This window comes from Myotis yumanensis, unplaced genomic scaffold (assembly GCF_028538775.1).
Source record: "Myotis yumanensis isolate MYYU_CA2020_CCGP unplaced genomic scaffold, mMyoYum1.0.hap1 SCAF_3, whole genome shotgun sequence".
In the NCBI taxonomy this organism is placed as follows: domain Eukaryota; kingdom Metazoa; phylum Chordata; class Mammalia; order Chiroptera; family Vespertilionidae; genus Myotis; species Myotis yumanensis.
Genome location: NW_027223754.1, coordinates 56,422,561 through 56,438,310, shown reverse-complemented (window position 1 = coordinate 56,438,310; position 15,750 = coordinate 56,422,561). Strand labels below are relative to the sequence as shown.

Below are 15,750 nucleotides of genomic sequence, written 5' to 3'. Positions count from 1 at the left end.
CCCCGCTTCTACTTCATTCTCTTTTTTCACTCTCTTTTTTTCCCCCCTCTTTCTTCCCAATTCTATTTTTGCACTCCTTTTTTGTTTGTTTTTTTCTTATTTTTCTTTTCTGTTCTCTCTTTTATCTTCTTCTCTTCTTTCTCCCTTATCCCCTAATTCTCTTAATTCGGGTGGTCACCTTTATTTGGGGTTATTAATATTGTGAATATACTTGTGTTCAGTGCCTGGTACGTTGTGCCTTGCTCTGTTGTATTTTGTGCCTTTAAATCAACGCAGCAGATCCAAGCAACAGCAGCCCCCTGATCACCGCAGCCTCCTGATCACCACAGCCTCCTGATCACCACACCCTCTGTCTGTGGAACAGCAGCTGTACATGAAGCCTCCCCCCACCAGCCAGAAGAGCCAACACAGCTGTGAACAACACCCACCAGAGGAGCTGCTGCCAACTGGAAAGCAGCTGCTACCGCAACCGTCTGAGCAGCAACCACAACCCAAGGAGCCCCTGCCACCCAGGGAGCAGCCACTGAACATCTCAACATCTACATATGTCAGCGAGATCAAACATGGGTAGGCAAAGAAACCCCCAAAGGAAAGAAAAGGAGGACTCGCCAGAAAAGCAGCTAAGTGAGACAGAGATATGCAACATGACGGAAAAAGAATTCAGAATAAGGTTCCTAGAGTACATGCACCAGATGTTCAAGAAGCAAGAAGAAACAGATGAAAAACTCAACTACTTATGCAAGAAGCTAGAAGAAACAGATGAAAAAATCAACAACTTAAGTAAGTCCCAAGAAGAAATGAAGAGTGACATAGCTTCAATAAAAAACTCCATTGAAAGTATCAACAGTAGACTGGGAGAAGCGGAGGACCGAATTAGTGAATTAGAAGACAAGGAAGCAAAACACACTCAAACTGTACGGCAAATGGAGAAAAAAATTAAAAGACAGGAGGAGAGCCTAAGGGAGCTTTGGGACAACATGAAACGAAACAACATACGAATAATAGGGGTGCCAGAACAACAGAAAGATGAACATGGATTAGAAAACCTATTCGAAGAAATAATATCAGAAAACTTCCCTGAGGTGGGGAAGAAAAAAGTCACACAAGCCCAGAGAGTCCCAAACAAGGTGAACCCGAAAAGACCCACACCAAGACACATCATAATTACCATGGCAAATGTTCAGGATAAAGAGAGAATCTTACAGGCTGCAAGAGAGAGACGGAAAGTAACATACAAGGGATCTCCCATTAGATTATCAAATGATTTCTCAACAGAAACACATCAGGCCAGAAAAGAATGGACGGAAATCTACAAAGTGATGCAAAGCAAAGGACTGAATCCAAGAATACTCTATCCAGCAAGGCTATCATTCAAAATTGAAGGGGAAATAAGAAGCTTCACAGACAAAAAAGGGCTAAGGGAGTTTATCACCACCAAGCCAGCCATGCAAGAAATGCTAAAGGGACTGGTGTAAAAAGAAGAAATATCAAGCTCAGAAAGAAAACAGCCACACACACACACAAAAAAAGAAATGGCTACAAACAAGTACCTTTCAATAATAACTTTAAATGTAAATGGACTAAATGCTCCAACCAAAAGACATCGAGTGGCTGAATGGATAAAAAAACATGACCCATACATCTGCTGTCTACAAGAGACCCACCTCATTAGAAGGGACTCACACAGACTGAAAGTGAAGGGATGGAAAAATATCTTTCACGCAAATGGAAAGGAAAAGAAAGCTGGGGTAGCAATACTTATATCTGACAAAATACATCTCAAAGTGAAGGCCATAACCAGAGATAAGGAAGGCCACTTCATAATACTAAAGGGATCAATACAACAAGAAGATATAACCCTGGTAAACATATATGCACCCAATGCAGGAGCACCCACATACATAAGAAAACTTCTGGAAGATATCAGGGGAGAGATCGACAACAATACAATCATAGTAGGGGACTTTAATACACCACTGACATCACTGGATAAATCCGCTAGACAAAAACTCAGCAAAGAAACAGCAATCCTAAATGACTCACTAGATCAGATGGACTTAATTGACATCTTCAGAACACTTCACCCCACAGCTGCGGAATATACATTCCTCTCAGGTGCTCATGGGACATATTCAAAAATAGACCACATATTGGGTCACAAGCAAAGTCTCCACAAATTCAAGAAGACTGAAATCATAAAAAGCTTCTTCGCAGACCACGATGGCATAATGTTAGAAATAAACTACAATAAAAACAACCCAAAATACTCAAACACTTGGAAGCTGAATAGCATGTTATTAAATATTGATTGGGTTACCGATGACATCAAAGAAGAAATTAAAAACATCCTGGACACTAATGACAATGAAAACACAACAATCCAAAACCTCTGGGACACAATGAAAGCAGTCCTGAGAGGAAAGTTTATAGCTCTACAGGCCTATCTCAAAAAACAAGAAAAAATGGTAGTCAATCATCTAACTCTACAACTCAAAGAATTAGAAAGAGAGCAACAAGAAAACCCCAGAGTGAGCAGAAGGAAGGAGATAATAAAGATTAGAGCAGAAATCAATGAAATAGAGACCAAAAAAACAATACAGAAAATCAATGAAACCAAGAGCTGGTTCTTTGAAAGGATAAACAAGATTGACAAACCCCTAGCCAGGCTCACCAAGAAGCAAAGAGAGAGGTCCCAAATAAACCAAATCAGAAATGATAGAGGCGAAATAACAACAGACCCCACAGAAATACAAATGATTGTTAAACAATACTACGGGCAACTCTACTCCAACAAACTAGACAACCTGGAGGAAATGGACAAATTCCTAGAAAAATACAACATTCCAAAACTCAATCAGAAAGAATCTAAAAACCTCAATAGGCCAATAACTATGGAAGAAATTGAAGCAGTCATCAGAAAGCTTCCAGCAAACAAAAGCCCAGGGCCAGACGGCTTCACAGGGGAGTTCTACCAAACATTCAAGGAAGAACTAAAACCTACCCTCCTCAGACTACTACAAAAAATTCAAGAGGAAGGAACGCTTCCAAGCTCATTCTATGAAGCCAGCATCACCCTAATACCAAAACCAGGTAAAGACATCACAATGAAAGAGAATTACAGGCCAATATCCCTCATGAACATAGATGCCAAAATCCTCAACAAAATCTTAGCAAATCGGATCCAGCAGTACATCAGAAGGATCATACACCATGACCAAGTAGGATTTATCCCAGAGATGCAAGGATGGTACAACATCCGTAAATCAATAAATGTGATACATCACATAAACAAATTGAAAGAAAAAAACCACATGGTCATATCAATTGATGCAGAAAAAGCATTCGACAAAATCCAACACCCATTTTTGATAAAAACTCTCAGAAAGGTGGGAATAGAAGGATCATACCTCAACATAATAAAAGCCATATATGACAGGCCCACAGCCAACATCATACTCAATGGACAAAAACTAACACCATTTCCCCTAAGAACAGGAACAAGACAGGGATGCCCACTCTCACCACTCCTGTTCAACATAGTACTGGAAGTATTAGCCATTGCAATTAGGCAAGAAGAAGAAATAAAAGGCATCCAAATTGGAAAAGAGGAAGTAAAACTGTCCTTATTTGCAGATGACATGATATTATACATACAAAACCCTAGAGACTCCATAAAAAAGCTACTAGACTTAATACATGAATTTGGCAATGTAGCAGGATACAAAATTAACCCCAAGAAATCTGAGGCATTTCTATACACCAATAGTGAACTTTCAGAAAGGGAGATCAGAAAAACAATCCCATTTACCATCGCACCAAAAAAATTAAGATACCTAGGAATAAACTTAACTAAAGAGGTTAAAGACCTCTACTCAGAAAACTACAGGACGTTGAAAAAAGAGATAGAGGAAGACATAAACAGATGGAAGAACATACCATGTTCTTGGTTTGGTAGAATCAACATCATTAAAATGTCCATACTACCCAAAGCAATCTATACATTCAATGCACTTCCCATTAAAATACCAATGGCCTTCTTCAAAGATCTAGAACGAACTCTCCAAAAATTCATCTGGAATAAAAAAAGACCCCGAATAGCTGCAGCGATCCTGAGAAAGAACAAAGTAGGTGGGATCTCAATGCCAGATATCAAGCTGTATTACAAAGCCACTGTTCTCAAAACTGCCTGGTACTGGCACAAGAACAGACATATAGATCAGTGGAATAGAATAGAGAGTCCAGAAATTAGCCCGAACCAATATGCTCAATTAATTTTTGACAAAGGAGGCATGAACATACAATGGAGCCAAGATAGTCTCTTCAATAAATGGTGTTGGGAAAATTGGACAGACATATGCAAGAAAATGAAACTAGACCACCAACTTACACCATACACAAGAATAAACTCAAAATGGATAAAGGACTTAAATGTACGACAGGAAACCATAAAAATTCTAGAAGAATACAAAGGCAACAAAATCTCAGACATATGCCAAAACAATTTCTTCACTGATACAGCTCCTAGGGCAGTTGAAACTAAAGAGAAACTGAACAAATGGGACTACATCAAAATAAAAAGCTTCTGCACAGCAAAAGAAACCATCAACAAAACAACAAGAAAACCCACCTCGTGGGAAAACATATTTGCCAACGTCATATCTGATAAGGGCTTAATCTCCAAAATTTATAGGGAACTCATACAACTTAACAAAAAGAAGATAAACAATCCAATCAAAAAATGGGCAAAGGATCTAAATAGACACCTTTCAAAAGAGGACATTCAGAAAGCCAACAGACATATGAAAACATGCTCAAAGTCACTAATCATCCGAGAGATGCAAATCAAAACAACAATGAGGTACCATGTCACACCTGTCAGAATGGCCATCATCAACAAATCAACAAACGACAAGTGCTGGAGAGGATGTGGAGAAAAAGGAACACTTGTGCACTGCTGGTGGGAATGCAGACTGGTGCAGCCACTATGGAAGGCAGTATGGAGGTTCCTCAAAAAATTGGAAATGGAACTCCCATTTGACCCTGTGATCCCACTTCTAGGAATATATCCCAAGAAACCAGAAACACCAATCAGAAAGGATATATGCACCCAGATGTTCATAGCAGCACAATTCACCATAGCTAAGATCTGGAAACAGCCTAAGTGCCCATCAGTAGATGAATGGATTAGAAAACTGTGGTACATCTACACGATGGAATACTATGCTGCTGTTAAAAAGAAGGAACTCCTACCATTTGCAACATCATGGATGGAACTGGAGAGCATTATGCTAAGTGAAACAAGCCAGTCAATGAAGGAAAAATACCACATGATCTCACTCATTCATGGATAATAAAGACCATTACAAACTTTTGAACAATAATAGATACAGAGGCAGAGCTGCCTCAAACTGATTGTCAAACTGCAGTGGGAAGGCCAGAGAGAGTTGGGGGGCAGGAGGGAGGGGAGTAAGAGATCAACCGAAGGACTTGTATGCATGCATATAAGCATAACTAATGGACATAAGACACTGGGGGGTAAGGGAGGGTAGGGGTTTGTCAAGGGCGGGGGGGAAAAAAGGACACTTATGTAATACCCTTTGTAATACTTTAAGCGAAAAAAAATAAAAAATAAAAAAAAATTAAAAAAAATAAAAAAATAAAAAAAAATCATAAATTCTTATTAAAGGAAAACTTCAGGCAAGAAAAGGTCTCAAGATTTCACTGGAATTTTAAGAATAAAAATAAGAATAACTAATAAATGGTAAAAAAGGACTGAGTTACACTTTCTTAAACCAGTAACAAAATAGATATTTCTTGCCCCCGTGTAAAAGATTTTACAGCTTTTGTGTGTCTTTTATGTAAAAGATAACCAATGTCTAATCACCAAACATGGTTCAATGAATTAATCACCTATTTTCTCTGTATCGGGAGCTTGACTGGGGAGGACTGTGATTTAGCCTTCTGGAAAACTTCTTCTCTCGTTCTTCCTCTTTTATGATCTGACATACCAAAAATAAAAGGTGTAGAAGATTTAGCAACAGTCATTCCTTACCATGTTACTATTTCAATTACTTAATTGATATTAAAATATAAAAGCAAAACTGCCATTTAAACAAAATACATTTAGTTTAATCACAAAAGACAGGCATGCTGAAAGTTACAGTGAACCTAAAGAAACTCATAAATGCTTTTCTTAGATAATAATTAGTGGAGAAAAAACATTTTAAGCAAGTGTCCTCATTTAAAAATTATTAGTGAAAACCCAACTTTATTCCTCTTTCAAAAGTCCAACATACATTCATGTTTTGGTTCACAGAATTGGTCTGGTACTGAACACATTAGGGAATATATGAGCATATATTAGAACTAACCAAGTCATAAAAAAATAGAACATTTGAGAAAATAACATATAAGATAAAATAGTTTTTCAGTTTCTCATGGTAGTATGGCAGCTACATATTCCTCTTTCCTACAAAAGGCCTCCATTCACATCATATAATTAATAGAAAGCAGCCCTGAAAAACATTCCCTTGTTCAATGCTACTTTGTTTAGGCCAGAATTTTCCATGCTGTACTGCCCAGAACACTGTTTCCATAGCACATTAATAGATGTTACTAGAAAGAAAAGGATTTAGAAGATAAATTCAGAAAATATTGCACGTGTGGCTTCTAGAAATGATAGGCATTAAGATTTGCATTTTTATAAGAACCCTAAGATATTCTGATGTAAGTAGTCTACAGATAATATAAACATGTTCTAGTTTATGCCAGTTGCTCCAGCATCCCTTTGGGTGAAAGCCTCTCACTGTCAAGTGTCCCCATCCTATATAATAAAAGGGTAATATGCAAATTGACCCAACAGCAGAATGACCTGTCGCTATGACACGCACTGACCACCGTGGGGCAGACACTCAATGCAGGAGCTGCTCCCTGGTGGTCAGTGCACTCCCACAGGGGGAGTGCCACTGAGCGAGAAGTCAGGCTCATGGCTGGTGAATGCAGCGGCAGTGGTGGGAGCCTCTCCCGCCTCTGCAGCAGCGCGAAGGATGTTCGACTACTGGCTTAGGCCTGCTCCCTCCAGGAAGCGTCAGTTGGGCATCCCCTGAGGGCTCCCGGACTGTGAGAGGGTGCAAGCTGGGCTGAGGGACCCCTTCCCCGCCGCGAGTGCACAATTTCGTGCACCAGGCCTCAGGTTGTATGATAAGTTAAATATGGATAGTCTATCAACAGACCAAACTCTGATACTGCTTAAAAATTTTATAACAGTCTGCCCTTTTTTCCCCCTTATTAATACTTTTATTCTCTTGCCACCCATATCAACCCTCCCCCACCAAAAATACTGGGTACAAATAAAACTCTAAGGCACTTTTTCCTTTCTATTTGCCTCAATGCACACTTGGGAGTAATTTGTGTTGACAGATCATCATACCCCATAGTACATGATCAACAGTGAACTTTTACTACACCCATAGCATTTTTTATCTAGATTGCCATCTGACATTCTGACAGTTCTTAAAGGGATAAATATCTTTAACAAGGGTGTTTTATGTGTGTCTGTGTAATTATGTACAAATACATGTGTATAAATATGTTTAGGTATAGAGGCATAAAAATATATTTAAGAATTATTATGTAACATTATGTGTGTGTGTGTGTGTGTGTGTGTGTGTATATATAATTGCATAATAAACATGTCTTAGTTATATAATCTGAAGAAGAAAAAAAAGGTTTATGAGAGATAAAAAACCCAAAAGTCACAACCACATCTTTCACACAACAATCTCTCAATACTAATAGTAATTACCATTTATTAAAAAACCTACTATGTGCCACATATATACTGGGTGCTTTCTAGATATTATTTAACTAGCCTCACAGTCACCCCATAATATTTCCATTTCACAGCTGAGTAAACTATGGCTTGAAAAAGTCATGTTTTCAAGGTCACAAAGCAGTGACTGTTAAAGCCAACTTTTAATTGTCAATTATTTTTGCTGGAATTACAACCCTTAAATATCAAATTGAGGAGCTCTTAATTATTATATGATTATTAAACAAAAATGGTAATCTTGTATAAAAGATGACTGCTCTGGAGTTTTCCCATAAAAACTCTTAAATTATGAGGTCATTTCTATTGCCCTGTGAAGGTCATTTTATTTAACTACCTTAAAAATAGTTCCCTACAAAATGCTTGTGGAACAGAAACAAACAGGTTTACTGTCAATCTAATTATTTTCACAGAACATAGGTAATAAGCATCTATAGCTATAAGATACTATGCAGAAAAGTTAAAGGCCTGCATGTAAGGTAGATCCTTGGCTGGCATCTGTGAACTTTGATTTCTGGAGGGTTCCCATCATTGCCTGATAATAACAGCTCACTTATGCCTAAATTGTCTGTGTATGCAATATGGTTCATGGCGAACACCTGCTTTCCTCCTAGGAATCTAGAACATACTAGGCAGAAGGTACCCAGGTGGCCAAACCTAAGTAAAAGTCCTGGACACTGAGTCTTTAACAAGCTTCCCTGGTTCACACATACTGTCACTACTCCTTAAGCACATCTTAGGTGACTCCACTGGGAGAGAACTCTGAAAGCCTGCGCCTGCATCCCCCTAGACTTTGCACCATACATGTTTTCTCTTCGCTGATTTTGCTTTGTATCCTTTCACTGTAAGAAATCATAACTGTGAGAATGATTATATGCTAAGTCCTGTGAGTGCTCCTAGTGAAATCATTGAACTTGGGGGGGGGGTCTTGAAGGCTCCTGACACAGATACAGAAAATACAACTCAGTTTAATTATCCCTTATATGTTTTCAAAGAAAATGTAAGGTTTAACACAAATTCTTACCTCATCTTTTTTTATATCTTTTTCTTGGTGCTGAAAAAATTCCACCTTTAAGCTTCCTGATGATGGCTGCTCTGGGGGAGGTAGGTAACTCTTTGTATTCACAGCATCAAAAAGTTTTTCCACAAATATCTGTGTCTCTAAAAATAAAACAAACCAAAAAATCCCACATATTAAAAGTCATTTGCTAAGATATTATTCTCCACTTAAAACCTTCCTAAGCAGTGTGCCATGGCACAGTCCCATGGTAACACCAATATATTCAGTTTTCAGGGTGATGAGGGCTGGAACAGCCAGTTTCTGGGCCAGTCACTTCCAGCCATGACCAGTCTCCATGTACCCTACCAGTGCGCAAACACAAATACTACCATCATCTAGATCACCGATTCTCAACCTGTGGGTCGCGACCACTTTGGGGGTCGAACGAGCCTTTCACAGGGGTCGCCTAAGACCATCGGAAAACATATAATTACATATTGTTTTGTGATTAATCACTATGCTTTAATTATGTTCAATTTGTAACAATGAAAATACATCCTGCATATCAGATATTTACATTACGATTCATAACAGTAGCAAAATTACAGTTATGAAGTAGCAACGAAAATAATTTTATGGTTGGGGGTCACCACAACATGAGGAACTGTATTAAAGGGTCGCAGCATTAGGAAGGTTGAGAACCACTGATCTAGATGTTGGCAAGTGAAAAAGCTAAATAGCACTGTGCTAGACAACATTCAAAGTAGATCCCTAAGGAGTACTATCTTTAAATAAACAAGCATACAGTCATTTTCTTAATCTTCAAAGAAAAAATGTCAGCATGATTTAAGAAAAAGCTTAAGAATGGTAATAAGAAAAAAAGGCTTTATAAATAAGCTATGGATATAATCAGTAATAAGCTGTGGATATAAATCAGCAATAATATTGATTGTTCATCTTCGTTACAATTAGAGCCTGTCTCTTACTGAGTTCCTTTAATACTACGGATACTTTCTTTTTTAAACTTTTATTAGTGTTTATTTTATGTTGATTTTACTCCTACGCCGTAAGTTTTTGTTTCTTCAGTTTCTTCTGGGATAGTTTTCTTTTGTGCAACCTCCTCTTCTGGTTCTTCTGGTTTAGGAATAATCTGCTTTTTTTTTAAATATTTTAAATATGTTTTTATTGATTTTTTAGAGAGAAAGGAAGGGAGAGGGACAGAGGGATAGAAACATCAATGACAGAGAGACATCAATCAGCTGCCTCATGCGCACACCCTACTGGGGAGCTAGCCAGCAACCAGACATGTGCTCTAATATGGAATCAAACTGGTGACCTCTTGGTTCATGGATCGATGCTCAACCACACCGGCTGGGATGGAATAATCTGCTCTTTTTCAGTAAGGATCATCTCAATGTGGCAGGGGAAGCTAATGTATTGGTTAATCTATCCATGAGCTCTGTAAATTCTGCACCACATCTTGGGAGCTTTGTTCACTTGGATGTGCTCAATGACCAGAGAATCTACATCTAAGCCCTTAAGTTCAGCATTATTCTGCATTTGTAAGCATATGCAGCAAAATTCAGCACTCTTCGGGCAACCGACCCGGTGTCCAGCACACTGTTTGGCCTGGGCACACCTACCAATTCTAATACTATAACAACGGAATGGCACACATTGCTTCTGTAAAGTGACATCCTTCAGATACTTGGTGGCTTTTCAGATATGCATACCCTTGATGGCCTGGACAGTTTCACAAGTCTTCTTAAAGTGAACATGAAGATCTGAGCCTCTTGATTTGCATGATTTTGTGAAGTCTTCTGGTCAAGTGAATAGCAAACCATTTTCAGAGGTCACCTCAGACTTCTTTCAAGAACAGCTAGATAATCTTATTTAAATAACATTGAAATAAAGTAGTATTCTTAAACCAAAGATCTTACCTTTTTGAAGAAATACATCCAGTTGATCAATACATAATGCCTTCAATTCTTTTTCACTTTTGTCTTTTTTTACCAAAGCAAGAACATATTTTGCTAGGGCTGATGGATCGGCATCACAGCTGAAGAAAAAAACAGTGTTGAAGGAAATTTAGCCATAAATAATTGCATATTCTACAAATTCCAGTTACAAGTGGACTTAGTCGGCATAATCAATAGTGACATGAATTAACATAAAAAGCACCTGGCTCATGGAAGGCAATAAAGACATATAAGTTCTGCTTTACATTATTATACTTTACATAATTTGTACAGTCATTATTTAGTATCCTTCCAAATATATACTAATTTATGTATTGAAAACTCAGTAGTCTTTATTATTATGAAAAAAGATAAATTATAACAAAGTAAAAACAATTGCAAAACATCAAAAACTAATATAATTAGTATGGTATGATAAAAATATCAAAAGGCTTTTTCCTCTCAGAAGTAGATAAATAATAGCTAAGAAAATACTGGAAGAGCACAATAAAGAGAAACTTAAATATATATTACTCGATATATTGTTTTAACAACAGACAAGAAAGTCTGGAAACAGACCCAAACATATATAGTATTTTAGATTTTATAATGGTGGCATTAAAATCAATAAAGATGAGATGAACTAAGCTACCTGTATCTAAATGCCTGACCTAAAGGAATGATAAATGTTATCTATGATAATAAAAGGGCAATATGCTAATTAGACCAAGTCAACCAGCCATCTTCCGGATGTCCTACTTCCTTCCGGACAAAACCATGGTGGTGGGGGCCGAGGCAAAGGCAGTTAGGGGCAAGATCAGGCTGGCAGGGGGTTAGGGGTGAGATCAGGCTGGCAAAGGAGGGCAGTTGGGGTAACCAGGCCAGCAGGGGAGGGCAGCTGGGAGCATTAGACAGGCAGGCAGGTGAGTGGTTAGGAGCCAGTGGTCCTGGATTGCGTGAAGGATGTCTGACTGCCGTTTTAGACCTGAACCGGCAGTCGGACATCCCCCGAGGAGTCCCAGATTGGAGAGGGTGCAGGCTGGGTTGAGGCACAACCCCCCCCTACCCCCCGCACAAATTTCGTGCACCATGCCTCTAGTGAGATGATAAATGTCTGCTGGACTACTAAATTCATTTTCAGGGTAATTTGTTACTTATCATAAGTCACCTTCTCATAGATCTACTACTATTTATTTGCAAAGACTTGAAGTTATAACCTAAACAAAAAACAAGGGGGAAAAAATATTATTTCAATGTTACATGAGAGATTTTAAAAAACTTTTTCTTCATAATTTACTTCAATATAGTTACTTATACCAACGTTTTTTAAATGCAGACAAAATAATTTATGATAAATTAATATTTTCCCATTTAATTATAATGAGCACAGAAATATTTAGATCTGTGATAAAATAAGCATGAAGAAATGTGACAACCACCTCATGAAATATTTATAGATATACTTATATCTGGCAATCTGGTATTACTGCATGAGAAACCATGAAACAATACTTATGCATGTTAGGTAACTTGAATAAACACAATCAACTAAGCATTAACCTAACTAGACATCAAGCTAAACATACTTCAGTTTACTAGAAATCACTAATACTATATCACAATGTTATATTGTTTTATTGCAGTTGCTGTCAATAAAAAATTCAGTCTCTACATTGAATCTAAATGCTATAATTTGATTCAAAACTGGTTTGTTGTGAATTTTCAATTTAATAATGCCTTTCTAATAATGTAACTGTCAGTTTACATTTCTCTAAACTGAACACCAAATCTATTCTATTCCCACCCTGTTTTCAAAGGATTAATATGTCAGCATCTAAAAATCTGGAGAAAGACCTTTGTGATTTTTATAATTATTATGGTCTATAGACTACAGTGTTAGAAAATAGTAAGACAAAATTCCTGATCTTTGCTCAACAACTTTGAATAAAATTTAGAATAAAAGTCACAACCACAACAAATCAATTATTATACACAAAAAAAATTTAAGTACCTGAGATAGCCTGAAAGGCAGACTACCTTTTAAAATTTGTTAGATTGCAAATTATAAACTAGAAGATTTGTAATTTCACACCTAACAGCAAAACAGGTAAATCTTATAGGCAATTTTTCTTAAGTCCTATAAGAAAGCATTTTATTTGTATTTCAATTATTTTGGGATTTTTGTGTGTTTTTTATCTTTATTGTTGACAAAAAAAGGTATGTGCTTGCAAATTATAGCTTAGTAAAAAATAATCTGAACTATGAACATTTAATAATATTCCAAAATGGTATATATCAGGAACATGCAAAATGTGTTCTCTTTTCTATTTGTCTTAATTAAAAGTGCCAATGCTGCATCATATCAACATCTAGCAATGATAACCTACTATGCAAAATAAATGATGTAAAAAAAAAAAGTCTAAATAACCTAATCAAAAGAATCACATTCACATAATAAGGGGTTAGTTACTTTTTAAAAATGTCTCCATGGCAAGCAAGATTGATTGTTCATTAAGTACTTTACTAAATTAGCTGCTACTGATAATAGGTTTGTGGTGTGAATGATACATATCTTGTCAGAGCTACACTTTACCCTCTTCTACACTGCTAGCATTCTAGAAACATGTGAAAGAAAAAAGGGAGGGGGCTGAAATCTTCTTTCAGATCAGAAAACAATCAGATTTGAAAATGCGTAAGGACAAAGGAATACTGAAAGAGTGGCAAACTGCATTCCCACCTCAGAAAGCATGCCAAATTCCCACTGATTCTCTATTTCATAAGCACTTAGTCCAGCAAAAACATAATCTGCCAATAAAGCATGAGTCTAACTCAGAGTAGTGTGTGTGTGTGTGTGTGTGTGTGTGTGTGTGTATTGGCGGAGGGGGGGGGGGGCGGATGGAGGTGAGGGGAGGTGGGGAAAACATAAAGAAAACCAGAAACTGCAAAATAAGGCAGGCATGAGATATGACATACCAATAGCATTTGTGACAGGTGAGGTGGAGGGAGGAGCAACTAAGTATTTTAGTTAATAGTAAGTCAAGTGAGACAAGGTGTGAAATGGTTGGGAGAAAACTTAAATCATAAAGATGCAATAAAATAGAACACTGAGAACTTCCAAGGAAACAGTGCAGTGCAGTTCTCTTTTGCAGTAGGGAGTGCTTTCACTTATAGGTGCCAACTTTTATAAATATATAAACAAATTCAGACAGATTCATAGAAAAAGACCAGAATGGTAAATGGTCAGATAGCTTACTTAGGAATTCTCAGGAAAATTGAAACATCAGAGAGAACTTTGTAGGGGCTATCACAAGAAAGGATTACATTTATTCACTATATCCTCCATGGGATATAATTAGAACTAGTAAATGAAAGCAACCATTTTTGGCTTAAAATAGAGACAGACTTTAAAAAACAATAATCAGAGGCCTCCCACAGGCAGAATAAACTGTCTGAGAGAAAGTGAGTTCTCCATCATTAGAATGGTTTAAAGCAAAGGCTGAATAGCCCCTGGCAGATAAGTACTAGATTAGATAGTAAATCCCTCACAAATCTGAGAGAGCATAATCCCTAGGTTAATTTTGTTCATGGGATATTGTGCAGCTATATAAAATATAAGATAATGCAGTATTCTTTTTAATTACTAATCTATAAATATTAGTAAAATGTTTAAAGTTATACAACACTATAAAGTACACCTTATGTAAGATAGTTTTATCAAAAATATCAAAATCTAAAAATAGAACTTTTTACTCATGAGTGTAGCCTCTGGGCCTAACACAGTACCTGAGACAGAATAAGTAAATACATTTATTATCTTCTAAATACCACATTTATCTTTCAAAAGTATTTAATAAGCACCTACTATGTCAGACACTGTTCTATATCTTGAGGATACAACTTTAAAAAAAATAAAGTTCCTGTCCTCAAGGAATTTAGGGGGTAAGTATAAGGAGGAGACAGACAATGCATACATACATATAAATAATGTAATGTCATGTAGACAAGTGCTCTAAAGAAAAATAATACAATGTAAAGGGACAGAGTATAGAAGAAAAAGAATGAAGGGAAGGAAGGAGGAAGAAAAGAGAGTAAATGAATGAATATATCTTAGGTAAGATCATCAATAAAGGTGATGAAATGACATTTAAACAGGGATCAAAATGGAGTGCAAGGGTAACTTAGGCCAAGGCACCCTACAGAAAAGGCTTGACGTGGGTGCCTACTTGATACATGAGGAACAAGAGTTCAGTGGGATTGGGCAAAGTGGGCATTCATAAACATTTGAATTTCTAATTTCTCTTCTCTGTTAGGATTAAAAATTAACGGCTTCAATGAGCTTTGACAAATTTAATGTACAGATTGCTATGAAGTCATTCAAATCAATGATTTTGAAGGCATAAATATAAAATTTTATCAATCTCTGAATATACTGTGTTAAGGATACAACTAATAATAATGGCCTTGAAATGCATAGGGGTGACAATCTAAGAGGGTCATTCTCTTCCAACTGTTAGTACACACACTAAATAAGTTGGAGAAGCCAAAGCAATGCAAAAATCAAATGTTATTTAAGTCTCTCCCCCAAAATAAATTTTCTTAATACTTTAAATAACACAAATCAAATAAGCCCTAATATAAATGTTAAAATTATTCTTAATACACTCATCATATTAATTTTTACTTTTTAATTTAGAACTTTCAAAATAGTAACAAAACAGTAGTGTAAAAAATTAAAAATTAAAAAGCTAACATTCCAGTACAATGTTTTAAAAAACTATTTTGTTTTGCTCAAGTTTCTTAGAGGCTTTAGAAATTCAGAGGAAGATAACTGTTAAAATTTAACCCAAGATTCTATTTTCAGTAATCTTGAGAGAAGGAGCTAGAGGTGGCAGTGGGAATTTAAAATTAAATTCAAATATGTTAACTCAGTAACTTCAGAACATGAATACACCCACGTCTGTTCC

General features: G+C 36.7%; 1 protein-coding gene across 16 annotated transcripts in view; it reads right to left on the bottom strand.

Annotated features, from left to right (window-relative positions):
- Positions 1-15,750, bottom strand: part of RBM26 (RNA binding motif protein 26) — a 91,893-nt gene that overhangs the window by 57,551 nt on the left and 18,592 nt on the right. For all 16 annotated transcript variants that reach the window (XM_070408883.1, XM_070408877.1, XM_070408872.1 and 13 more), the window contains exons 2-4: positions 10,769-10,887; positions 8,853-8,989; positions 5,911-5,999 (exon numbers count right to left, since the gene is read on the bottom strand). In XM_070408883.1, coding sequence (XP_070264984.1) covers positions 5,911-5,999; positions 8,853-8,989; positions 10,769-10,887 — 345 coding nt within the window. The remainder of the gene's footprint in view (positions 1-5,910; positions 6,000-8,852; positions 8,990-10,768; positions 10,888-15,750) is intronic.